The 27,310-nt window shown below is 46.0% G+C and overlaps 2 protein-coding genes across 7 annotated transcripts in view; one reads left to right on the forward strand and one right to left on the reverse strand.

Moving 5' to 3' along the window:
• Positions 1 to 341: 341 nt before the first annotated feature.
• Positions 342 to 3,263, reverse strand: LOC143039273 (uncharacterized). The gene is made up of 3 exons (XM_076209145.1): positions 3,225 to 3,263; positions 1,663 to 2,895; positions 342 to 410 (listed from the first exon to the last, which is right to left on the reverse strand). The coding sequence occupies exons 1-3, from the start codon at positions 3,261 to 3,263 to the stop codon at positions 342 to 344; spliced, it is 1,341 nt and encodes a 446-aa protein (XP_076065260.1).
• Positions 3,264 to 26,774: 23,511 nt separating this feature from the next.
• lic (dual specificity mitogen-activated protein kinase kinase lic) overlaps positions 26,775 to 27,310 on the forward strand; it is a 109,779-nt gene continuing 109,243 nt past the window's right edge. Inside the window, exon 1 of one of the 6 annotated variants that reach the window (XM_076209336.1) lies at positions 26,775 to 26,900. The gene's annotated coding sequence lies outside the window, so the exon portion shown is untranslated. Of the gene's footprint in view, positions 26,983 to 27,310 lie in introns of all 6 variants that reach the window. The other 5 variants (XM_076209335.1, XM_076209342.1, XM_076209340.1 and 2 more) reach the window with 5 other exon arrangements.

Raw genomic sequence — 27,310 nt, forward strand, 5'->3', positions numbered from 1 at the left:
ATTCTGTCAACATCGTCGTTTGTAGGTGAAATGATAGCCCTTTTCTCAAAGTAAGAGGCGTTTAAGTGGTTTTTTTTTTTTCAAAGTTGTCGTAGACCTTTTCCACCAACTCTTCACGGTCTCTAACCAACACTCCAAAATTTTCAGGAAAGTGCATGTAATAGCCACTTTCTCCTGTCCCTATCCTGAACAGATTTTTAGCGAATTTCTTATTTTTAGCGTCATTAACAGTGAGTCTAACGTTCTCTGTTAGTTCATCGTTCTTTCCACCTCCTCTTACAACGGGAAGAATCTGTCTGAAATCACCCGCGCAAACGAAAACTATTCCTCCCTTGAAACTGTTAACTTCCAGTATATCTCTTAACGTTATATCCAATGCTGTAATCGTATTCTTGTAAGTCGCCAAAACACTACAGAATCACACCTTGGTTCACATCATCCAGTCTCTTCTAACAAACCGCTGTTTCTATGTGGAAATGGATGGCAAGAAAAACAGGTACCGTTTCCAGAAGAACGGACTCCCACAAGGATCTGTGTTGGCTCCAACACTGTTCAACATTTATACCAATGACCAGCCACAGTATCAGAATACCCATAGGTACATCTATGCAGATGATCTGTGCATTGCCACTCAGTCTGATTCCTTCAACACCATCGAAGACCGACTATCAGAGGCCCTAACCACACTCTCCACGTGCTACAAAAAGTGGCATCTCAATGCGAACGCAAACAAAACACAGGTGTGTGCATTCCACCTTAAAAATCACCAAGCCAAGAGAGAGCTACGAATCAGATGGAACAACACTGATCTGGCACACCACCCACACCCTGTCTATTTAGGTGTTACTCTCGACAGGACTCTCTCTTACAAAGAGCATATCAACAAGTTGATTGGAAAAATCTCAACTAGAAACAACCTCCTCAGCAAACTTGCCACCACCAGCTGGGGAACAGATCCAAACACCCTGCGACAAACAGCTTTGGCACTGTGTTACTCCACTGCAGAATATTGCGCACCAGTATGGGCCAGGTCATGCCATGCACACAAAATAGATCCAGAACTGAACAGGTCGTGTCGAATAATTACAGGTACCCTAAAACCAACGCCATTACATACTATCTACAGACTGGCAGGGATTCCACCTCCCCACATTCGGCGCGAAATAATTACCAAGAGAGAAAAATATAAACAACAAAATGATCCCAGGCATCCACTATACGGTCACCTTCAGGATGGATAGAGACTGAAGTCTCGCCAAAGCTTCATGACGGTGGAGGGACTGGATCCAACCCAAGCTGTGGCCCATAGACTAAAATGTTGGCAGGAATATGACAATCTGGGCCATAACGAGGCCATACCATGCCCAAACGAGACCTTGCCCCCAGGAGCAAACCTAACCAGGAAGGACTGGGTTACCTTAAACAGAGGAAGAGCCAAGGTGGGCAAAACGAAAGAAAACAAACACAAGTGGGGATACACCAATAGCCCCCAATGTCCCTGTGGCGAAGTACAGACGATGGTCCACGTCCTCCGGGAATGTCCATTGAGTCCCCATTGCTCCGACCAAGACCTTAGGGAAGCAAATGAAACTGCCCTTATATGGACACGGTTCTGGTGCGACAAGATATGATGATGATGATCGTATTCTTGTTGACCATTACGACTTCGTCCCACACTATAACGGACGTCATCTTCAGTAACCTTGCCATCTCTGAGTTTTTCTTTACGCTACAGGCACGAACCTCGATATGACTCATTAAAGGAATCTTAAACATGTTATGTGCTGTCCTTCCTCCGTGTAAAACAGTTGCGGCGATGCCCGAGGACGCCACCGCCAGGGCTACCTTTCCCTTTGAACGAACCGCGTCAAGGATAAGGTTAAGCACGAAAGACTTTCCCGTGCCTCCAGGAGCGTCTAAGAAGATACCGTTATCACGATACTTTTTGTCTCCCTCAACGCGCGCCATCACGGTTTCGTAGCATTGCCGTTGTTTATCGTTTAGGAGAACCGTCTTTTCTTTAACCTCTTCTTCCAGCTTAGCTTTGTTATACGATTTCTCCCTACGTATAACGTTTGCTGTCTTTTCGCCGTCTCTAGAAGGAGGGAGGCCAAAATTAACTATCCTGCCGCCGCCACAGTTCCACACGTTTTCCTGTATATCGTCTAAGGCATCCAGATAAATTTCTTCGTTGTACTCTGTTAACCCTCTGTGATGAAGAAAGTCGCTCGAAAACAGATCTTTGGTCTCTTCCCAGATATTTGACTGGTCCTCGAGGGAAGAAAACACCAGCATGCTTGCGTACGTTGCCCGCAGCTGTCTTCGATCGTTTGTGTGGTTGATTATCTTTAGGATAGTCTGTTTCCACGTATCTTCGTCGTTCAGTAGACCCATGGCCTTCACGGCTTCCCTGAAGGTAGAGTACACGTGTCCGTCTACGGTTCTAAGATCTGTAAAAGACTTGGATCCTCGCTTATGCGTAAGAAGAAGACGCAAATAGAAGAGTTCGGCGTTTTCGCTTGTTACAGCCCTTATCCTTCCTAGAGCGTAACTTTTGTTTCGACGTTCTACCCAAATACTCTTATTGTTGTTGTAAACGAAAAAATTGGGCATTTCGTGATAGTAGAGCCCTGCTGCAAACTCATCACGGGAGCATATTTTGAAAAATGCTGTCAGCTGAGTGTCTTTTTCGATCTTGTCGATAACCTCTTTTGTCATATCTTCTTGATAAAAAACTTCATTTTCGCCTTGTAGATGTAGGTCAAGCGAAAATACAGAAGGGTAACTCTTGTGAATGGGGAATTTGAAAATCTTCCAAGTTGCTTCATTCGCGTTGACATAACGTGCTTCTTGGTAACCCCTTACCTCGTTGACATCGTCATCTTTCTCCCCAGTCTTAGAAAACAAAATACGGTCGCAACCCTTGTTTACATACTTTGTAACGTAGGCTATGCATTTAATGGAATTTGAACACTCGACGTTAATGTGAGCGTTATATTTCAGACATAGATACGGGTTATAAGGTACAACCCACGAATTATCAATAGTTTTTAACTCTCCTTTAACTTTCACGTCGAAAGAGTGTCCGCCTTCTCCCACGGCTCTTCTTCTGTATAAAGGATAGCCGTTACGTCCAAAGAGAGAGAAGACTGATTCTGAATGGACAGGACATCCTCGCTGCGTATCTTCATCACCTTAAACTCGACTGATTTAGCCACGTTTACCCTAGTCGCTAGCTCTGATCGTGTGCTAACGATTATCATAACGAAAGTACTGCTACCCGAGCTAATTCCCCCTTATCCGAGGAATCTCTCTCTGGCAGGATTATGCCCCACATAACTCTCCCTGCACGGTTAGCGTAGCCCTTGCGGTTCTGTCAAAAATCGCTTTCACGGCGGGAGAGGGGGGACCCTTCTTCAAGCATTTAGCCCGGTCTCGCGCACCCTCGCGCAACCGAGCCTCGTTATTCGATTGACTGCTTACCAGGTAGACAGGAGAAGACAGTAAGAACGCGCTAGCTTACGCCCGCGAACCCCTGCCCCTTAGATTACGATTTTTTTTTTCTCTAAGTTGTTGAGGATTATAGGTATAGGTTTTCAAGTTAGGTTTTCTCGTTATCAGTGCCGCCATGGCGGACACTGAATCTTGGACCTGCGTGTCTAAGAAGAGACGCTGCGCTCCGGGTTCACCGGTTCCACCGAGTGGCGAAGCTGCTGTGGTGATGGCCCCGATTAGCTCAAAGGGTGGCAAGCTCCCCACCTTCAAGGTTGTACCCTCGGCGGGGTACGACACCGCGTTTGAGGTGGTAAGAGCGCTCGAGAAGGGCCCTCTCCGCGGTCAGCTCTTGTCCCTTCGACCCCTTGGCGACGGTAACGTGCTCTTGCTACCGAGCAGTTATGACGTCGTCAAGGAGTTGGAGAGGATCAAGTCACTCGATGGCAAGCCGTTGAACCTAGAGCGGCTTAACCCGGAAGACCGAACGCATCGTCTCGTGGTGCACGATTTCCACACCTCTTTCGACACCGAGGTTATTGAGGACCATCCTCAAGTAATCGCGGCCACGAGAATGCGACGGTGGGACAAGCGTCCGACACGCCAGGTCCTTATCACTGTGAAAGGCGAACCTTTCAATTCGATTGACCTGGGTTGGTATGGCAGGCATGATGTACGAACGTACATCCCAGATCCTCTCCGTTGTTTCAAGTGTCAGCGCTACGGTCATCACCAGGCGAGGTGCACAGCTAAACAGCACAGGTGCGGAATTTGTAGCATGCCTCATGCCACTGAGACTTGTCTCGACAAGTTCAAAGCTGGCACTGAGACTGTTCCAAAGTGTCCGAACTGTGGGAAGAAGCACCACGCCTGGAATACCGGGTGCGCAGTGCGTCAAATGCAGGCCATTGCCTCAAAGGAGAGGACTGAGAAGCAGCAGGACTTCATACCTGCCCCCCCAGGAACATTTGTATGGGGCAGCAGGAAACACTCTCCTGCCACTGCACCACCACCACCTACACACAGTGCTCCTGATTTGAACAATCAGGCGCATTTCTCAACATTGAAGACAGCTCCCACACAGACACAACCAGCTCCCAAAAAGGCCGCTCCCACCTCCAAACCCGTGCCCGCCTCCAAACCTGCACCCATCTCCAAATCCACACCTGCCTCTAATCCCACCCCTAAATCTAAAGCCAAACCCACGCCCCCCCGTACCAACCCCATGAGCACATGACCGACGGTCCTCTCCACCTGAATATCCGTCCGATGTCATCCCCCTCAGGGAGGATGACATCGAGCTGATAGTGACTGGCGTCGTGTCTGCTGTCGCCTCGATTTTTGGCGAGGATGACACAGGCAAAATGCTGGAGTTGGTGAACAGGTCTGTTAAGAATGTGCTCAAGCTCCTAAAAGAGAAGAGGAACCCTAGGCGAAAGGAGAGGACTCCCTCCCCCTCTACCTCCTCCTCCTCTCCTGCCTCCTCCCCCGCCTCTTCAACCACCTCTTCCTCTTCCTCTTCCTCAACCTCCTCCTCCTCCCCTTCCACTTCCCCCAAGCCTGCCACACCTGCCTTCACCATTGGGAAAGACACACCCACTTCTTCCAAGCACAGGAGAGTGTCTTCTGCTAGGCCCCAACGCCAATTCGCATTGAGGCTTGAAGACTCCTCTTCTGATGAGGAGGAAAAGGCGTCCACTGTTTCAAAGTCGCAACCCATCTTGTCCTCTAACCGGGGAGAACAAGATGAGACCGTCATGGAAACTGACAGGGAAGAACATCGCCCTGTTCAATAATCACTTGAGGTTGCTACAGTGGAACCTTAACGGGTTCCGCAGTAAAAGTTCGTATCTCCTTGCGCTTGCGCAAGAGCATGATTACGATATCATGCTTCTCCAAGAGACATTGGTGAGCGACGAGGTGCGATTTCCGGGATATCGCATCTTTTCCCTCCCTCGTTCACTCACTGCTAGGGGGTGCATGATCTTAGTCAAATCATCCATCCCCTGCAGTGAAATCACGGACCCTGTATCATGTGGGGATGGTGTAGAAGTTCTTGCGGTTCGACTTCATCGGGCCCACGAAACGTACACCATCTACAACATATACAGGGGCCTGAGAGCGGAACTGGACCTTGGAGAGGTATGTACTCTTGCTGCGGACAGGCTCCTCATCATAGGAGGGGACTTCAACGCCCACCATGATATTTTGATGTCGTCCCATGGGCCCAATGTCGCTGGGCACCACTTAAGTTCAGTATTAGATGAATGCCCTGACATTGCGTTGTTGAATGATGGAAATCCGACGCACGTGCAAGGTGGACGACTTGATCTGACCTTGGCGACGGCCACTCTCCTCCCTAGGGTAACCTGGGAGGTGCATCCTATTGTCACTAGCGATCACTTCGGTGTCTCGGTGCACATACGGGATTCACCACCCATACCAGCTGTATTACCTGTTCCCAGGTGGAAGACAGCTTTGGCAAACTGGCAAGTGTTTGAGAAGTCTGTTGAAGAATGGGCAGCGTCCTACGTCCCACCACAGGACGTGGAAACGTTGGAAGCTGACTTTTCTGCAGCCATTCAGGTGGCTGCCAACAGAGCCATCCCAAAGACTCGCCAGTCCCCCAGAGAACATAAGAACAGCTGGTATTACACCCCCGAGGTGAGAGAGGCCAACCATCGGGTGAACATGCTTAGGCGTGTTTTCCGACGGCGCCGAACTCAGACTAATTTGGCCAACTTGCGCGCTGCAGTACATGACACTCACGTCATAGCTGCAGATGCCAGAAGAGCTAAATTTCTTGAATGGTGTGAGGGCTTTACTGCTCATACCTCCCTAGCAGAGCTGTGGTCTAAGCTCCGTAGGGCTACTGGCAGGACTCAACCACGACGCACTCATCATGCCCCTGATGCTGAGACGAAGCGGCTGGTGCAGGAGTTTGTCTCTCGCTCCAGCAGCACCTCACTCCCGCAGTGTGTTCAAGACACATTGCAGGACCTCCAAGGAGTGAGGCGCCATGGTGTTGAGGACATGGTGAGTCGGTCGGATGATACTGACGCTAGCTTTACGCTTCAGGAGCTACGGGTCACGCACAAGACCAGCTCAGACACGGCACCTGGAGAGGACCTCATCACCTATTCCATGCTGGCCCACCTTGGGCCAGCGGGTGACGAGGCACTTCTAAGGGTGATAAACGCGTCTTGGAGGACTGGCAAGCTACCAACAGCCTGGAAGACGGCAATCATAACGCCAATTCCAAAGCCAAAGGAACCTAGTGCTTACCGCCCCATCAGCCTGACAAGCTGCATGGGGAAGACAGCAGAGAAGATGGTGCTAAACAGGCTGCTGTGGAAACTGGGCCCATTGCATGAGCATATCCATGCTTACTGCAAAGGCACTGGCACAGCAAACAGTATAGCAACACTCCTCAATGCTGTCAGTGGAACACCGTCCATTGTGGTCTTTTTGGATTTGGAAAAGGCGTTTGAGCTGGCCAGTCCACTTGTGATATTAGACACCCTTGCTCGCAAGGGCGTAAAAGGCAAGCTGCTTTCTTGGATTGCTGACTATCTCAGTCACCGGTCTGCGAAAGTAAGTTTTCAAGGTCACATATCAGAGGCCAGAATGTTGGAGAATGGCACTCCACAGGGGGGGGGGGGTCCTCAGCCCCACTCTGTTCAATGTGCTCGTCTCCAACATTCTGGAACTACCTCTACCACAAGGGTGCAAGGTCATCTGCTATGCAGATGACATTGCGCTCTTAATTACTGGGAAACGGCTGTTTAAGCACTGTGGCAACGGAATGTAGCAGGTTGGGGTTAAAGATCTCCCCTACAAAGTCGAAAGCTATGGCACTGAGACTCAGGACAGAGGGGAAGCACCTCACCATCCAGGACCTTAGGCTGGACTGGGTCCACCAGTATCAGTACCTGGGGGTCTGGATTGATGAGAGGCTCACCTTTCAGAGGGAACTTACCTATCTCAAGGAGAGACTGAAGGCAAGAACCACAGTTATGAGAGCAATGACGGGGAAGGCACTCGGTGCCACGCATCGGGTCCTTCGCACATTCTATGTGCACGCAGTCCGCAGTCTGGTGGACTACGCTGCCCCAGCTCTCATAAATGTGGCGACTGCCAAGCTTGAAGACCTGGAGCCTTGCCAAAATGCCGCAGCAAGGATTATCCTAGGAGCTCAACCTTGGACTAAGATCGTTAACCTCCGAATGGAGGCTTCGTTGCCTTCATTAACATCACGGGTCAGAAGGCTGGAGGTCGACTTTCTTGCCAAGTTGGTCCAGAGCCCCAGGATAACTGAGCTGAGTCAGAGCCTTGTGACAGCTCTGGGACGGTTGGGTACTTTTATCCACTCCGATACCTGGCTGGCACAGGCGGCAGGGATCCTGGACTCCTTCAAGCTCACCAGCACTCTCCTTGAGAAGGGTAGGGACTCTCCTCACCCAGAGTTCAAGCCCCCACCACCATGGCTGTCGATACCTGCAACTTTCGTTGTCACAAAGTTTCCCAGTAAGAAGAAGTTATGTGACCAGGAAAGAGTACGAGCGCAGGCCCTACAAGGCGTCTGCGCACTGTCGAGACCTGGAACGGCGGTCTATTACACGGATGGCTCCGTAGACCCCAACAGGCCTCGCGGTGCGGGGGCTGCTTTTGTGACGGATGGTTTGACCTACGGTAGGAGAGTATCTGATCATGCGTCCACTCTCCAAGCTGAGGCCATAGCGGTCCAAGGAGCTTTAGAGCATGCTCTAATATCACGAGTTGGTCCTGTGGTGATCCACACGGACTCACAGTCTTTGCTAGGCAGCTTAGAATCGATACAGCCCAGCGACAATGTACGCCTACTGACCTCCATCCTGGCACTCCTGCTGAAGCTGCATTAGCAAGGCAGGAGTGTTACGCTCAACTGGGTGCCAAGCCACGTAGGTGTCCCAGGTAATGAGTTAGCCGACGCCGCAGCAGAAGCGGCGCGCAAAAGACCTGAAGTCGATGTTGTCGTCCCTCTCAGCAGAAATCAGTTGCGCCTACGCACCAGGGCTCTTAACCAGGTACAACGGTTCCTCGAGCACAGACTGGAGGCAGAGGTGTCAGAGAGGGCGAGGTGGTACAGGGCAGTCACAGACTACGAGCCCCTTGTACTTCCTCGCTCCACACCTAGAAAAGTGGAAACTCTGCTTTTCCGTCTGCGGCTGGAGGACCGTTGTTTCTGGCAAATCAAGACCAACGCCACGACCGAAGAGAGCAGATGCCATCATTGCCGCCACCCCGAAGCCACCCTTGACCACCACCTCAAGCATTGCCCCGCAACTGCTTTTCTGAGGAGAGGGCCTCCGACAACATCTGAGGGTCTTGTGCGCCGCCTATGCAGCCACTTAAGTCCGTTTGAACTGCGTCGGCTGGTGGAGTGTCAGCCCCCCCTTTAATTTTCATATGTATGTTCATGTCCGGGAGGGTGAATTCATGGCGATGTGCATACGTATACTGCATGCCTATGCACATCTAATGTATGTATGAGTGTGTGTGACCAAGGCCACACACACTCATACATTGAATCACCCCCCCCCACTTCTAATTTTTACATATATGTCTCTCTGTCCGGAAGGGTGATTCGTAGCGATGTGCATACGTATATCGCATACGTATGCACATCTAATGTATGTATGAGTGTGTGTGGCCAAAGCCACACACACTCATACATTGAATCACCCCCCCTTCCTTTACATTATATACGTTAGATGTTCACTATTATCAATATTCAGCTACATTTTGAAGGGTGCATTCACTGAGATGTGCATGCGCATTTTGTATGCGTGTGCACATCTTGTGAATGTATGAGTGTGTGTGGTTGGGCCCACACACACTCATATGTACAAGTCACCCTCCAAACGGGCTCACTTTAAAAGCCCGTGGGAGCTTCACTCCCGAATTTAATAGACTAGACTAGTCCAAAGAGAAGATCGCTCCTGCACGGTTTGGGGAAGCCTTTTTGGCCTTTGTCGTTCCCGTTTACCGATTTTCTTTGACAGCATACGTGGGACTTGGCGAAGACTTTACACGGACCGTGGATCATACATTTTGTGACAATATCGTGCAATCTTGGTTCCTTTTCCTTGTCTGGTATTTCGGCGGAAATGACACTGCCCACCAATTCGGCGTTAACTCGTTCTTCCATCCATAGAAGAATATGAACGTGAGGAAGACCTCTTTTCTGCCACTCAATGCTATAGAGGAAAGCCTTAACGCGCCCAAAAATGTTTTTATTAGTTAAATCATCCATAATGCTGTCGACTTTCAGCTTAAATATCCTACTAACCAAATCGGGTCTATCGTTATCGCTCCAATGTCTTGAAGCAGAGCTGGAATCTGTTTGTTCAATAGCTTCATTCAACTCTTCCCATCGAGGGTTCATAGTAAAAGTGATAAAAAAAAGTCCGGAGAACCGTAATTGGTAACGAACGCGAGTGCGTCTTGTTGACGTTGATTCATGTATCTTGGTCCACCTACAAATGATGAAGGAATTATCACTCTTTGTCCAGTACTTTTTCCGTCGTCACACCGTAAGATATCTGCACGTTCCTTTCTTATCTTATTCTGGTTAAATTCTATAAAAGATAGCCTGGCAGTTTCAACTTTTACATAATTATCGACGACGAATTGTTGGAATAGCCTTCTGCATTTGGTCATGTAATTATAAACACCTTCCCTCTCCATATACAAAGATGCGTAAAACATGCAGGAAGTCAGAGTATTTAAAGTACTGTTGGCACATTTCATTGTGAAGGAGTAACCTATATCTCCGTTAGGGATTAACAAAGGGTACTGAAAAGAATCGTAAAAAAAATTGGTATGGGCTATCATTCTAAGTTGGTATTTCGTACCTGGCTTCGGGGAACGAACTGTTATACATAGATTGTCCTTTTCCGAATCGAAAATAACGATAGCTCCAACCTGGGAAGACGACGAAGGAAGATGGTAAACGCCCTTATGTTCACGTGTTTTTATCCCTTCAACAGCCTTCAAGGTTATAGACATCTCGGGGAGTTTTCCGTATTTTTCTACGTGAACTCTTATTAGTTCCTTTGCGGTATCTAGTTCTTTTAGCATACCTGTCAGGCAAGCATTGTTGGCAGTCATATACTCGTAAAGCAGCGTAATTATTTCTTCGTTTTTGTTCAACTCTTTTTCTTCTCTTTCGCGACGCCGTCTTGTTTTAACTTTCACGTTTTTATTCCCTTTCTTTGAGTAATCCGTGCACATTCTCTTTGTTCTAAGTTTAATTTGCTGATCTCTATCGTGGTAAAAATATAGGTCGAGAAAAGAGTCATTGTAGCTTTTCCAGAAAGCTTTTCCCGCCTTTCTTTTCGGACCCGTTTCATTAAAAAAACCTCCTTCTCCCAATAATTCTGGCTTCAGTGGACCAATTTTATGGTATATTCTACCTTGTATCTTGTAGCACGATGCGGCCTCGACCATGTTCTCTAGTTTATTCGAAGTGTTAAAAGAGGCAAAAGAGAACAACATATTGAAGCCCACCATATTGTTCAAAAAATGTTCTGAGAGTTTAGATGTTCCATCGTATAAAGCGTATATGGCGTTATCTTTGATTGTTGATGGAAATGGTGTACGAACTTGGCCCGAACTACAACAAATACTTCTCCTTTCATCTTTCCATAATAGTACGTCACAGTACTTACATTTGAATTCCCCTAATCTGCCGACCGAATGGGTATCGATCTTAGTTGCGTGTCCTTCGCGAAGTGTGCCTATAAGCTCTGCAATAGGCTTGCTACGATCACCCTTCTCTTTTTCCTTTTTGCGTTGTTGTCTACGGTTTTCCCTATCGTCGTCCAACAACTTTTTATCTTCCTCGGTTAATGTATCAATCTCTAAGACACCCCTTTTAATTGCTCTAACCCAGTGATTCTTAACCTGGGGGGCGTGCCCCCCTAGGGAGGCGTAAGTGATTTTCAGGGGGGGCGCGCGAGGCTCAGGAGAAAAGTAGAAATTTGACCAGTTACATGTTATTTTCTTGAGAAGAAATGGGTCAGTAATGTAGAGGTAAGTTTATGAGATAATGCAGAAGTATCGTAGTCACTAACTTTATTTTCAAAAGTCTCCCAGCCATACAAATTTTCCAATGTATTGACCCCCCTCCCTGCAAGGGGGGGTCTATAGATGCAAGGGGGGCGTGGAGGAAAAGAACAGTTCCTAGATGGGGCGTGGTAGTAAAAAGGTTAAGAACCACTGCTCTAACCCTTTTTCTCGCTGCCGCTGTTTTCGTTTTCTCATCTCTTTTCTGTATACGAAATATTTTTGCCTCTTCCTTTTTCTCGCGTAACTGCTCTTTTACAAACATTTTTTTTTTTTTTTTTTTTTTTTTATCCTGCTTCTCCTGTTCCTTCAGCTTTCTCTCCAACTGCTTGGCTATCCGTCTTTCTTGTTGTTTCCTCTTTTCTTTTTGTTTCTTTTCGGTTCGTTTCCTCTTTTCCTCCTTTTGTTTCTTTTCGGCCTGTTTTCTCTTCTCTTCTTGTTTCTTCTCTTCTTCTTGTTTCTTCTTTTCCTCTTGTTTCTTCTTTTCTTCTTGTTTCTTCTTGTTCCACACATACTTGTTCACTCGTTTCTTGGTACGCATAAACGCTTTATACGTCATATCAAGGTAGTGCATCTGATAGTTTCTATGGCCAGATTTACCTCCATTCTTCACAAAGCCTGAGTATCCGGCAAAATAGTATTTCATAAAATTGTCGGAAACAACGTCCGTGATCTCCCCGTCAAAAATATCTAATTCATCAAACATTTTATCACAATATTCAAAGTCTTTTGACTCCCTTAGAGTGCTGTTAAACTTAAGGACTTTTCGGTGAAACTGTCTTACCGACTCTTTTGTCGAGAAATGTTTGACTGTAGTATATAGAAATGGGAATGTTTTGCTGTGTTCGGCCCTTAGCTGGCAAAGGTACCGTTTATTGGATTGTAGGTCGGCTTTTTGAATTTTTTTCTGACATGTCACCCATTTCCAAAAGTGGCGTTGCCGCTTCTTCTGCACGGCGTCGGGTTCCCCTGGCATTTCGTCGACCAACACGTGCTACAAAATTTCATCCTGTAAGTTCGAAATACCTTTACATTAATACGAAGACGCGGGTGTCCGCGATTTACCATATAAGTGCTAGGCACTGGGCGACCACCTAGTCGTATAATCGTCAAAATCGTCAAAACCGTCACAGTTTATTTTTTATAGTACAAATAATATATATATATATATATAATAGATAGATTTATATATATGTCATGACACCCAATATTGAACATATCTGGGTTGCGTATACAGATGGAAATGGATATATGTTGTTAATTTCTTCGATCACTACTTTTGGGGCCAGAAGAATTTCCCTCACTTGAGGGTCCGTTGTTAGCTGGCGGGTTTCTCGCCTGAGCCAATATCAATGGCCGATGCAACAACGTGAGGAGCCTTGGAGAACTTGTTACCTTGGAGGACTTGTTACCTTGGAGGACTTATTACCTTGGAGGACTTATTACCTTGGAGGATTTATTACCCTGGAGGATTTACAACCTCGTAGGACTTGCAACTTCAGAGGACTTGCACCCTCGTAGGACTTTCGACCTCGGATGACTTGCAGCCTCGAAGGGCTTACAACTTCTGAGGACTTGCACCCTCGGGGGACTGGCACCCTCGGAGGACTTGCACCCTCGGAGGACTTGCACCCTCGGAGAACTTGCACCCTGGAAGGATTTGCACCCTGGGAGGACTTGCACCCTCGGAGGACTTGCACCCTCGGAGGACTTGCACCCTCGGAGAACTTGCACCCTCGGAGAACTTGCACCCTCGGAGAATTCACAGCCTCGAAAGGCTTACTGCCTCGGAGAACTTACGACCTCGGAGGACTTACAGACCTTCCTCTCCAAGACATGTAACATTTTTAAAATGTGTCACCTTTGAAATGGTTTAATTTAATTTATTACACAACGTAACATTATTTTTCAAAAGTTTTGTTTATTGTATTTTCTTTAGAGTTTATTACTCCATTTTTCCTGCTGATTTCAAATATGCAATTATTTTTTCTGTATCATCGACCGTTATAGAAATACATATAATTTCAATGTTACCATGTATATTTTGGAATTGTTATGTGGTCTGCTACTAAATGTTTGTCTAATTTTCTCTTTCAGATCAATGACTGAACTATTTACCTGTTAAGATGGCTACTAGAGGATGTGAAAATTCTCCTGATACATTTTGCTATGTGTGTGGTTATTATATTGGGAAAAAACAAGTACTACATAAGATCGTGAGAGGTGCTAAAGTGTGGATAACGTACAGACTCTATTTCGGAATGCCCATGGGTGACCAGGACAAGCCATGGGCACCTCATGTGATATGTGGAAGCTGCCGATCTACTCTAGAAGGATGGCTGAGAGGTACAGGAAGGGCAATGCCTTTTGCCATTCCTAGAATATGGAGAGAGCCGAAGAACCATCACGACGACTGCTACTTTTGTATGATTGATGTGACGAAGTACAGGAAAGTGAAAGGAAGACAAGCTCTGCAGTATCCAGACATACCATCATCTAGAGCACCTGTCCCACATGATGATAGCTTACCAGTACCACAACCACCAGAAAATGCAAGTTTATTTTTATCATACTCTCTTTACTTTTAATTAACTTCAATATTAAGTACTTAATATACATTCACTTTCCTAAAGATATATGGAATACTAATGCTATTCGTCTTTGTTGAAGTTGCTATATTTAGTTATTTCTTTCTTTCCAGATGGAAGATGCAATGGAAATTTCATCTGAAGGGTCAGCAGGTAGCAGCAGCCATGAAATGGGAGACGAAGATTTCGCACCAAAAACGACTTCGGAGCCTCACTTTCCAAGTCAGAGTGAGCAAGATGACTTAATCAGAGACTTAGGTCTTACTAAGTCAGGAGCTGAGCTTCTTACATCAATAATGAAAGAATGGAATCTACTAGGAGAAGACTGCAGGACATCTGTGTACCGGAAACGACATGAAGAATTTAAAATTTACTATGATTTTAGTGATGATATGTGTTATTGTAAGGATGTTACTGGTTTGTTTACAGCCCTTGGACTCGAACATGATCCTGCAGAATGGCGACTGTTCATAGATAGCTCAACACGAAGTCTCAAAGCAGTATTGCTCCACAATGGAAATAAAAACCTATCTTTGCCTCTTGCACACTCAGTACAGAAGAAAGAAAACTATCATAATGTCAAACAGCTTCTTGAAAAAATCAATTATGCTGAATTCAAATGGGATGTTTGTGGTGATTTCAAGATGCTAGCCTTTTTGCTTGGCTTACAAGGGGGATACACAAAGTATTCCTGTTTTCTTTGTTTATGGGACAGCAGGGCTCATGATGATCATTATAATAAAGTTCATTGGCCCCCAAGAGTTGAACTGCAGCCAGGAATGTTAAATGTTCTCAGACAGCCTCTAGTAGATTCGAAAAAAGTTGTATTACCCCCACTTCATATCAAGCTAGGGTTAATTAAACAGTTTGTGAAGGCTTTGGATTTTGGAGGCGAAACTTTCCAAGAAATTTGTCTCATGTTTCCCAAGCTATCTGAGGCTAAGCTCAAGGGTGGTATATTTGTTGGACCCCAGGTAAGCAAAATGTTGAAGTCGGAGAAACTGGAAAGAGCGATGACGAAAGTTGAAAGAGAAACTTGGTGTTCATTTCGTGATGTAGTTCGTGGATTCCTAGGAAATCACAAGGACCCTAATTATAAACAAATAGTGGCAAAGCTTATTGAGAACTTCAGGAAACTTGGTTGTCGTATGTCCTTGAAGATACATTTCTTGCATTCTCACCTAGATTTCTTCCCCGAAAACTTGGGGGCTGTCAGTGAGGAGCATGGCGAGAGATTTCATCAGGATATCGCAACTATGGAAAGAAGATATCAAGGACGATGGAATACTGCTATGATGGGAGATTACATATGGTGACTAGTCAGAAAAGACGAAAGCATGCATTCTAGAAAATCTCGATCGTCAAAGCACTTCTAATCATGAGAAGAGTCATCAAAACACTTGCAATGCAAAGTTGTGTTGTTTATTTTGTTCTTACTAATATTGTAGCTCTTAAATACACTTCATATTATGAAAAAAATACTAGATGTTGTATAATTATCCTTAGAATGCTAAAGTAGATTGAATCAATTAACTACTGTAGAGAAAGGTTGCGTATATAACAATAAAATATAAAATCAAGAATAAATAAAGAAATATCGATGTTATGTCAAAACTAATGTGATATTTGGATTCAGTGACACGAAATATATATATAAACATGAAAAAATACAAATAAACAAAACATGTGTTACATTGTGTTATTAGTAACGATGATCGTCCATGGCTCAACGATGATCGTCCACGGCTCAACGATGATCGTTCTTGACTCAACAATGTTCGTTCTTGACTCAACTATGATCGTCCATTGCTCAACGATGATCGTTCACGGCTCAACGATGATCATCCACGGCTCAACGATGATCGTCCACGGCCCAACGATGATCGTCCATGACTCAACGATGATCGCCCACGGCTTAACGATGATCGTCCACGGCTCAACGATGATCATTCTTGACTCAACGATGATCGTCCACGGCTTAACGATGATCGTCCACGGCTCAACGATGATCGTCCACTGCTCAACGATGATCGTCCATGGCTCAACGATGATTGTCCACGGCTCAACGATGATCGTCCACAGCTCAACTATGATCGTCCATGGCTCAACGATGATCATTCTTGACTCAACAACGTCCATGGCTCAACGATGATCGTTCTTGACTCAACGATGATCGTCCACGGCTCAACGATGATCGTCCATTGCTCATTGATGATCGTTCACGGTTCAACGATCATCATCCACGGCTCAACGATGATCGTCCACGGCTCAACGATGATCGTCCACGGCTCAACGATGATCGTTCATGGCTCAACAATGATCGTACACGGCTCGACGATGATCGTCCATGGCTCAACGATGATTGTTCTTGATCCAAAGATGATAGTCTATAGCTCAACGATGATCGTCCATTGCTCAACGATGATCGTCCACGGCTCAACGATCATCATCCACGGTTCAACGATGATCGTCCACGGCCCAACGATGATCGTCCATGGTTCAACGATGATCGTCCATGGTTCAACGATGATCCTCCATGGCTCAACGATGATCGTCCATGGCTCAACGATGATCGTCCATGGCTCAACGATGATCGTTCTTGACTCAACGATGATCGTCCATGGCTCAACGATGATCGTTTATTGCTCAACGATGATCGTCCACGGCTCAACGATGATCGTCCATGGCTCAACAATGATCGTACACGGCTCAACGATGATCGTCCATGGCTCAACAATGATCGTTCTTGATCCAACGATGATAGTTCATAGCTCAACGATGATCGTCCATTGCTCAACGATGATCGTCCACGGCTCAACGATCATCATCCACGGCTCAACAATGATCGTCCACGGCCCAACGATGATCGTCCATGGTTCAACGATGATCGTCCATGGCTCAACGATGATCGTCCATGGCTCAACGATGATCGTTCTTGACTTAACGATGATCGTCCACGGCTCAACGATGATCGTTCTTGACTCAACGATGATCGTCCATGGCTCAACGATGATCGTTTATTGCTTAACGATGATCGTCCACGGCTCAACGATGATAGTCCATAGCTCAACGATGATCGTCCATTGCTCAACGATGATCGTCCATAGCTCAACGATCATCATCCACGGCTCAACGATGATCGTCCACGGCTCAACGATGATCGTCCATGGTTCAACGATGATCGTCCATGGTTCAACGATGATCGTCCATGGCTCAACGATGATCGTTCATGGCTCAACGATGATCGTCCATGGCTCAACGATGATCGTCCATGACTCAACGATGATCGTCCATTGCTCAACGATTATCGTTTATTGTTCAACGATGATCGTCCACGGCTCAACGATGATCGTCCATGGCTCAACAATGATCGTACACGGCTCAACGATGATCGTTCTTGATCCAACGATGATAGTCTATAGCTCAACGATGATCGTCCATTACTCAACGATGATCGTTCACGGCTCAACGATCATCATTCACGGCTCAACGGTGATCCTCCATGGCCCAACGATGATCGTCCATGGTTCAACGATGATCGTCCATGGCTCAACGATGATCGTCCATGGCTCAACGATGGTCGTCCATTGCTCAACGATGATCGTTCTTGACTCAACGATGATCGTCCATGGCTCAACGATGATCGTTTATTGCTCAACGATGATCGTCCACGGCTCAACGATGATCATCCATTGCTCAACGATGATCGTCCATTGCTCAACGATCATCATCCACGGGTGTCCGCGATTTACCATATAAGTGCTAGGCACTGGGCGACCACCTCGTCGTATAATCGGCAAAATCGTCAAAACCGTCACAGTTTATTTTTTATAGTACATAGATAAAGAGATTTAGAGAGAAAAAAAGAACAACAAACGAAAACGACAATAAGAAATGAATATCGCTGATAAATCCAAAGAGAATCCCAAAGAATTCTATAGTTACATTAGAGATAAAAAGGTTATTAGGAATCACATTGGCCCACTATTATCTGCTGACGGTCAACTTGAATATTCAAATGAAGGAATGTGTGATATTTTAAACAACTATTTTAGCTCAGTGTTCGTGTAAATGAAACACCTCAAAGTAAACTTCATACTGAAACCTGTGAAAAGTCTAGGGTGAACTTACTACGGTATGGATATAACAAAAGAAAAAATTAAAAGGTGTATAGAAAAACTCAAAGTTGATGAAACACCAGGGCCTAACGGTTGGCATCAAATAATCTTGAAGCAAATAAAAAATGAGATTTTTATTCTATTATAAATTATTTTCAAAAAATCCATCATATCCGGAGATATCCCAAGAAAATTGAAGCTAGCTAACGATACTCCCATATATATATATATATATATATATATATATATATATATATATATATATATATATATATATATATATATATATATATATATAAAGACAATAAGAAACCAAATAACTACAGGCCTATTAGCTTGACTTCAATCGTAGGAAAAATTGTGGAAACTATCATCAGAGATGCTATCGAATATCATTTAGAAATTAACAGTTTGATAGATGCCAGCATGGATTCAGACGGAAACATTCTTGCGTGACTAACTTACTCTAATTCTACAACACAGTGATTTCGAATTATGAAAAAAAACAATATATATTCAATATATCTAGACTTTGCAAAAGCTTTTGATACCGTCCCACACGAAAGACTACTTATACTAAATTAGCTTCACACGGAATAAGTGGCAGCCTATTAAGTTGAACTAGTAATTGGTTGAATGATCGAAAACAGATAGTTGTTCTAAATGGCAAAAATTCTAGATGGAGAAATGTTACGAGTGGAGTTCCTCAGGGTTCCGTTCTTGGGCCACTTCCATTCATGGTATATATATAAATGATATAGACCACGGACTAAAATCTATTGTCTCCAAATTTGCTGATGATACAAAACTGTGTGGAATCGCAAATGATCATTTAAACCAATTAGATACTCAAGAAGATTTAGATAAACTACAGCAATGGTCTGAAAAGTGGCTAATGAAATTTAACACAAATGCAAGGTTATGCACATAGGTAAAAATAACAGTAAGTACGATTACAAGTTATTTGGAAATTCGTTAACCAAAGTGGGCATAATTATCAGTAACGATCTCAAATCACCCAAGCAGTGTATTTCAGCCTCTGAGAAAGCAAACAAGATTCTAGGACTGATTGCGTGATCTTTTGACTTCAAAACAAGTTATATAAATCGTTAGTTTGTCCACATATGGAATATGCTGTTTCGGTATGGTCACCGAATCCCGTAGACTGACAGACAGGCCCGTGCAGAGGGGGGGGGGGGGTGCCCGAGCACCTGCTTTGCCCTGTGCCCAAAAAGTACCTTTCAGAAAAATTATTTCTCACAACCTTTTTTCCATTTTCTTACCATTCAGAAATCATAATGTGGAAAATGGTGTTGCACCCTACCGGATAGTTGCCAAATACGAATAATACAAAAGAGTGATATGCCCAGTGTCCTGCCCAAAGCACCTGCCCCTTGCAATGTCTGTGCACGTTACTGCTGACAGATTGGAAAAAGTACAACGGCGAGCCACAAAACTTATTCCAAATATAAAAAATATATCATACGAAAATCGACTAAAACATATGAATCTGTTTTCCCTAGAAAAAAAAAACATAGACTCAGAGATGACTTGATACAGGTCTTTAAGATTTTAAAGGGAATTGACATCAAAAGTGACAGAATTTTCACACTGAATGAGAATATGACGAGAAATAATGGTCTTGTAGTAGTTTTAGTTCGGAACAACGGCAGGACAAATGAAAAGCAACACAAAATATCTAATCTTTTTTTTTTTTTTTTTTTTTTTTTTTTTTTTTTTTGTAATTAGCCACAAGGTGCGACACTAGAAGTGCCACATGAGAAATATAGGTGAAGCTCGGACTAAGGCCACAGCTTAGTGGAGCTTATGGTTGTAGCTGGACGTGGAGCCTAACGTCAGCGAGGTGGTAGCAGATGATGACGGCGAGCCTCGATGGGACGGCTAGAAGACTGGACGAGAAGTAGTTTGTGCGCTGGTTGGTACTGTTCTGCCCATCTCGGCGAAACACCGACCTTTTAAAGGAGCCTGGCGGGAACGTGAGGAGCTTTCCAAGTTCCTGATTGGCTGACCGCTGGCTGGCAGGGACACCCTTGCGAACTACGCTTGCCAACTACGGGAACTTGGAAAGGCTAGTTCCGAAGATTTCTTTGATCAGTGTGTGACGGGTCGTAGGATGCATCACGTCACTACACCACTCCCCCCGCTCTTCGAAAGCGGGCGCCGAGGAGGATAGGGAGCGACGCGCGTGACGTATTTGAACCTGTCTGGACTTCGGATCAATCGCCCCGAACGAGTGGTCATGCCGTCAGGGGGCATGTCTGGCGAGGAGGGCCTTGATGGAGGGGGGCTCGAGTGCAGGGTGGTGTTGTCGAGGTCGGAGGCCTGGTGATGGGAGGTCGGTTGAGTATGGGGCTGTGGAGACATAAGGTTGGGTGACACTTGTTACATTGCATGGTAGAGCGGGGGCGTGGGGTGAGGAGGATCTTGGGGGGTGCCGGGAACAGTTGTAGAAGGGTGTGGTTGTGTTGTGGTATAGGAGAAGGATAAGGGTTCGCCGTCGCGTACGCGTGATCTGTGTGAGTTTGGGGGGGGGGGCTGCTGCAGGTGCTGTGGTGGTGGTGAGTTAGGGGCAGGAGGGGAGTATTGGTTTGGAGGGGAGAGTTTTTTCGGGGGGGTGGTTAATGACTTGGTTCGGTGGTGAGGATGGGGTTAGGACCATGTTGTAAGAGGTATTGTAGAGGCCCTGGAGTTTTGGTAGGGGGAGTGGTGGGGAGGTGGGCCGGCTTGAGCCTGTCGATGGAGACGCGATCCGGTTTGGCATCTCGATTGATCACGAAGTGTTTTGTTGATCTGGTGAGGACTCGGAAGGGGCCATCGTATGGGCGTTGAAGAGGAGTTCGTTTGGAGTCTCGCCTGAGGAAGACGTAGTCACTTGTAGACAGGGCTGGGGGAAGGTGCTCCTGTTGAGGTTGATGCGGGCGAGGGGGGGTTGGACGGGTGTTGGCGAATGCCTCCTTGATAAGTTGGAGGAGGGCGTGACGGTCAGGATCGCCGACGGCAGGCGTGGCAATTTCCCCAGGGAGGCGAAGGTTCTCAGCGTAAAGTAGCTGAGATGGGGAAATGTCGTTGTCGACCTTTGGTGTGACGCGGATCGTGAGAAGCACCAGGGGAAGGGCGTCGACCCAGTCGCATGAGGGTTGTGCCTTAAGCGACTCCTTCAGTTGGCGGTGGAACCGTTCCGCGAGTCCATTGGCTTGGGGGTGGTAAGCGGTAGTCCGATTGCGTTTGGTGCCAAGGAACCTGAGGAGGCTGGACCATAGGTCAGATTTGAACTGAGGGCCCCTATCGGTGACAATGATGTGAGGTGCGCCGAATCTGGATACCCAACCCGAGAGGAAAGCACGGGCGGTCGTCTCGGCGGATATATCCGGAAGGGGGATCGCTTCTGGCCAGCTGGTGTACCTGTCGATACACGTAAGGAGGTAACACATGCCACGAGAAGGCGGAAGGGGGCCCACAATGTCCACATGGACTGACTGGAAACGTGCCGTGGGTGTAGGAAAACGCTGGAGTGGTGCGTGGACGTGGCGCGTAACCTTGGCCCTCTGGCAGGGGAGGCAGGTCCGGGTCCATTGTCTGACATCCTTGTTGATGCCTGGCCAGACGACTCGATCCGTGATGAGGCGTTGTGTCGCGCGGATGCCCGGATGACTGTGGTCATGGAAGGAGGAGAAGACGTCCTTACGGTGGCAGGCGGGGATGTACGGGTGGGGTTTGCCTGTGGAGACGTCACACCACAATGGTACGGGGTTGTTAGGAAGCTGTCTTAGCTGTAAGGATGAGGTGTCGTGCATACGTAGGAGGCGGAGTTCACTGTCGTTATTCTGAGATGCGGCGATGCGTGAGTAGTCTATTTTGTGGTCAGGGAGGATGCTGGAGGTGATTCTAGACAAGGCGTCGGCCACCTAGTTATCCTCTCCCTTGATATACTCAATTCGAGTATCAAATTGGGAGAGGAATGACAGCTGCCGGGAGACTCTTGGGGAGTGATGGTCGGAGACCCTGTCTAAGGCATGGGCGAGTGGCTTGTGGTCTGTAAGGATGACGAAAGGCCGGCCTTCAAGGAAGTAAAGGAAGTGCTTGACGGCCGAGACTATGGCTAGCAGTTCCCTGTCAAAGGCGTTGTAGCGAATTTGAGGAGGGTCCAGACGTTTGGAGAAAAAGGTGATAGGCTGGAGCTGGGAGTTGATCTTCTGTTGGAGGACGGCGCCAATTGCTGAGGAGAAGGCATCGGTGGTAAGGAATGTGGGGGCGTGAGATACCGGGTAGGACAAGCGGGCGGCCTCAGCGATTGCCGCCTTGACTTGCCCGAATGCTTGGGTCGCTTCGGAAGACCACTTCACAGGTTTGACCGACCGCTTGGAATGGTTCTTGGTGAGGTCGTTCAAGGGAGCGAGTTTTGCAGCTGCGTCGGGGACGAATCTATGGTAATAATTGACGATTCCTAGGAATCGTCGGAGCATTTTGATGGATGTTGGCTGTGGGAAGTCTTTTATGGTGTCAATTTTTTTAGGGAGAGGATACAGGCCTGCCGTTGATATACGGTGTCCGAGGAAGTCGAGAGATGAAACTCCGAGGAGACACTTGGACGGGTGTACCCGGAGGCCATAATCTTGGAGGCGGCGGAAGAGGAGGCGGTGTTGGCGGTGCTGGTCGTGAGTATCGGAGGCTACGAGGATGTCGTCGATGTAAACGGTGATGAAGTCGAAGTCTCTCAGGGCTCTGGAACGTCTGGGCGGCATTCCGGAGGCCAAAGGCCATCATCTTCCATTCGAAGAGGTCAAACGGAGTGGCTATGGCTGTCTTCTGGACGTCTTCCGGCGCTACAGGGATTTGATAAAACGCCCTGACCAGGTCGATCTTAGAGAAGACCTGTTTCCCGTGAAGCTTGAAGTGGAAGTCCTGAGCGTGAGGGATGGGGTAGCGGTCGGGCTTCGTGATGCGGTTAAGTTGACGGTAGTCACCGCAAGCCCGCCATTGGTTGGGCGGTGGGGGTGGCTTGGGAACCATGTGGAGTGGTGATGCACAAGCACTCTCTGATGGTTGGATGATGTCCTGGTCTAGGAGTTCTTGGAACTCCTGTTTGGCAGGGGCCATCTTTTCTGGGGAAAGTCGTCGAGGCTTGCTGTACACTGGCGGTCCAGATGTCTGGATGTGGTGCATGATGTTGTGAGGGGTGGTGGTGGTGTTGGTCTTGTCTGGCGATGTTAGCTGGGGAAACTCCTGCAGGATGCGTGCATGATCGCCATCGGGCTGGAGTGACGATATCTAGTGGGAAGTTGCGTTAGTGGTGGTTCCTGGTATGCTTGTTGTGCCGTGGTACAAGCAGTTATCCTTGGCGCTAACTATCATATTGTAGTGCTGGAGGAAGTCGTAGCCAAGAATGGGTTGCTGTACCGCTGCCATGACGAATGTCCAAGGGAACTTGACATCGTGGAGTTCCAGGACGCTGTGGTGGCTGCCGTACGTTGCGATGGGCGTACCGTTGGCTGCAAGCAGGTCGTAGGATGGCCAACGTGTACCGTGGTTGGGTTCTTCCGTCGGGGGTATGATGCTGACGGCTGAACCTGTGTCTACCAGACAGGATAGGCCAGAATGGCGATCATGCACTGAGAGGAGGGTGTGGATATGGTTAGCGGGGGTAGGGGTGGTTACCGACCCCCGCGTTTGGTTGGCTGCATGGTTGCGTGCATCTGAGCGCCTTGGCTCCGAAGCGGGTATGGTACCAGTAGGAGGTAGTATCCTGTCGTGGAGCGGGGCTACGTGGTGGTTGATGGCTTCCCTTCTCGGCTAAAAACTGGTTGAGCAAAGTCTTCATGTCGGCCACTTCCTGTCGTAGCTGCTGCACACTTTGGTCACTGGCACTATATGACACGGGAATGTTCTCACTCACAGCACTATTGTCACTAACACCTGGGTCGTCACAACACTGAACACTGTGCACTGGTTTGTCACTGGGGTGGAAGCTGCTGGCTGACCGGATTGTACCGAGATATGACGTTGGAACAATCTATCTGCTATTTCGCAGTATTGTTCGTCGTCCTTATCGCCGGCTAGAGCTTCCAGGTGTAAGTGGAGGGCGTCCGGCATCTTGGAGAGGTGAATGGAGCGGAGGAGTTCCTTGGGCAATGACACCTTTGCCTGGGTGTTGAGGGTGGCTATACGGGTGTATATTTGTGACGGGGTGATGTCGCCGAGTTCACTATGCTGGATATCTCGGTAGAGCTGGTCGTCGGGCTTGGTGTAAAGCTTCCGTAAGGCAGTCTTGAGGGCGGAACACTTGCCTTCTTGCGGAGGAGAGGAGACGACGTTACGGACAAGGGCGATGACGTCCGTTGGTAGAGCGGCGATGTACGCGCCGAAGGCTTGGAGGTCCGGCACGTTACCTTGAGTGGCAAAATAGGCCTCTGTGTGAACTAGCCAGCTCTCCAAGTCACGGGAGAAACTGGGAAGTTTCACTTGTGTGTTTTCCATAATCCTGGTTGTCCTTCACCGGGGTCACCACTTTGTAGTAGTTTTAGTTCGGAACAACGGCAGGACAAATGAAAAGCAACACAAAATATCTAATCTCTTTTTTTTTTTTTTTTTTTTTTTTTAATTAGCCACAAGGTGCGACACTAGAAGTGCCACATGAGAAATATAGGTGAAGCTCGGACTAAGGCCACAGCTTAGTGGAGCTTATGGTTGTAGCTGGACGTGGATCCTAACGTCAGCGAGGCGGTAGCAGATGATGACGGCGAGGCTCGATGGGACGGCTAGAAGACTGGACGAGGAGAAGTAGTTTGTGCGCTGGTTGGTACTGTTCTGCCCATCTCGGCGAAACACCGACCTTTTAAAGGAGCCTGGCGGGATCGTGAGGAGCTTTCCAAGTTCCTGATTGGCTGACCGCTGGCTGGCAGGGACACCTTTGCGAACTACGCTTGCCAACTACGGGAACTTGGAAAGGCTAGTTCCGAAGATTTCTTTGATCAGTGTGTGACGGGTCGTAGGATGCATCACGTCACTACAGTCTCAAATTGTCAGGAAATATATTTAATTTGGAAGTGGGTAGAAACAACTTTACCAACCGTGTAGTTAATGAATGGAATAAACTTTCTGCAGTTCGAAGCTTTAAGATTTATTTAGATAAACACCTAAGCAAGATGCTGTAATGCCTGCCATTTATTTTATATTTCTTGTTTGTTTGTTATTATTTGTCTGTTTATTATTGTTTGATTGATTTTCATTTATCGTTATTTATGTCTATTATTATTTCCTATTTGTTTGTTATTTAACAAACATGCATTTATGTATTTATGCATTTATTTATGCATTCATTTACTGTTTGTCATTATTGATGTTGTTATATTTTTATTTGTTTATTTATCATTATTATAATTTTTCGCATCCGACCTAGTTATGGACCAAAAGGTCTTCTGTCGGCATGCTCCGTGTGCGGGAGACAACTTATAAGGACAACAGTGAAACATTCAACTGTATATACCAGCGTTTCTCAGTCTTTTTACCCTTGCGTAACCTTTAAAATAAATTGCATGTCTCAAGGAACCCCTGCGCAAAAAAGAAAGATGAAAAACATATACCATATCTTTCTCATTTTATTTTCATCGTAATAATAAGCTAGGATGATGTTTATATTGCATTGTTACAGTAACCAAGAATATGTCGTGCGTGTTTAATTATATTACGTACATGAAATTAAATAAAAAAAAAATAAAAACTGCATTAGCTTATCTCACTTGTTCTCGCGGAACCCTTAGGGACCTTTTGCGGTCCGGGGAATCCTGGTTGAGAAACGTTGGTATATATCATTTAATCGTTTAAGTTATTGCATCAATTTTTCATAACAGAAACGGTAATTTTCACTTACATAGTGCATACCTTAAATTTTTATGGTATTTGCTTATACATTGTTATTATTTAGAATAATGGTTATAAGCAAACCTATGTAGGAAATTACTTTAGTACATAACACTCCAGCTGGTGCCGCAATGATTCATACAGTGCGTCAGTGCACAAACGTAACGTAATCTTGTTTATTGGCGTGAAAACGTAGACCGGAACAACGTTGAGTACATCTGGTGAAAATTATAATTGAGGGTTGACTGTTTTATTTGATATTGCTTACCATATAGTATACATATATTTTGTAGTGTTACCCATAAAACACAGATAAGTACTAATAGGATATGAATTTAGACGCATTTGCTAAATGAAATAGATATTCAGATTTCTATAAGTTAATTGCTAGATAGATTAGCAAATTTTCCAGTCACACGGCATTGTCGAGGAATAAGCATACTCTTATTAAAATCTAATATAATTTTTTTGGAATATGCTCAATTAGAGCAAAAAGGATCGGGTCATTTTACTGCCTTAATAATAATAAAACGGCATGGAACTATTTTCTATCACCAGTAACCAGTTTGAGTGGAAATTTTCGTTTATTCATTAATCTGAAAGAAGGAAATATTTTTATACAAGGAAATTTAATTCTTAGCAACTCTCTTAGAAATATATTCTGTTTTGTATGAGAAATCTCTTGAGTCTATGGTGAATTGAAGACTACTGCCAAGTGAGTAAGAGTGAATCACTATCAACAACAGGTAGCACAATACATCCGTTGTAGAATTAAACACGATTATTTATATGTTAATGTAAGTAGTTGAGTGGTGCATGGATTTAACAGTCAAAACATGGTTTTTGGGGAGTCGTCTTGAATAGATTTTGAATGCTGTAGTAAAAGAACTAATCAGTATCAATCATGTTAGCAAATTATGAAGTAATGTAATATGCCCAATGTTTTTTGGCTCTAGAATCTCTATCATATTCTCAATATTTCCATTAATTACCACAAAAAATGACTAGGATCAATAATATGGATTCTTGGTAATTTAGGTATTTTGGTGATTTCCATTTTCTATTGTGTCTAACTACTTCATAAACTACTTTTACTTTATCAAGCATCATAGCATGAAACAATGG

The sequence above is a fragment of the Oratosquilla oratoria genome, chromosome 26 (genome assembly GCF_046742065.1).
Source record: "Oratosquilla oratoria isolate Oo_2021 chromosome 26, ASM4674206v1, whole genome shotgun sequence".
In the NCBI taxonomy this organism is placed as follows: domain Eukaryota; kingdom Metazoa; phylum Arthropoda; class Malacostraca; order Stomatopoda; family Squillidae; genus Oratosquilla; species Oratosquilla oratoria.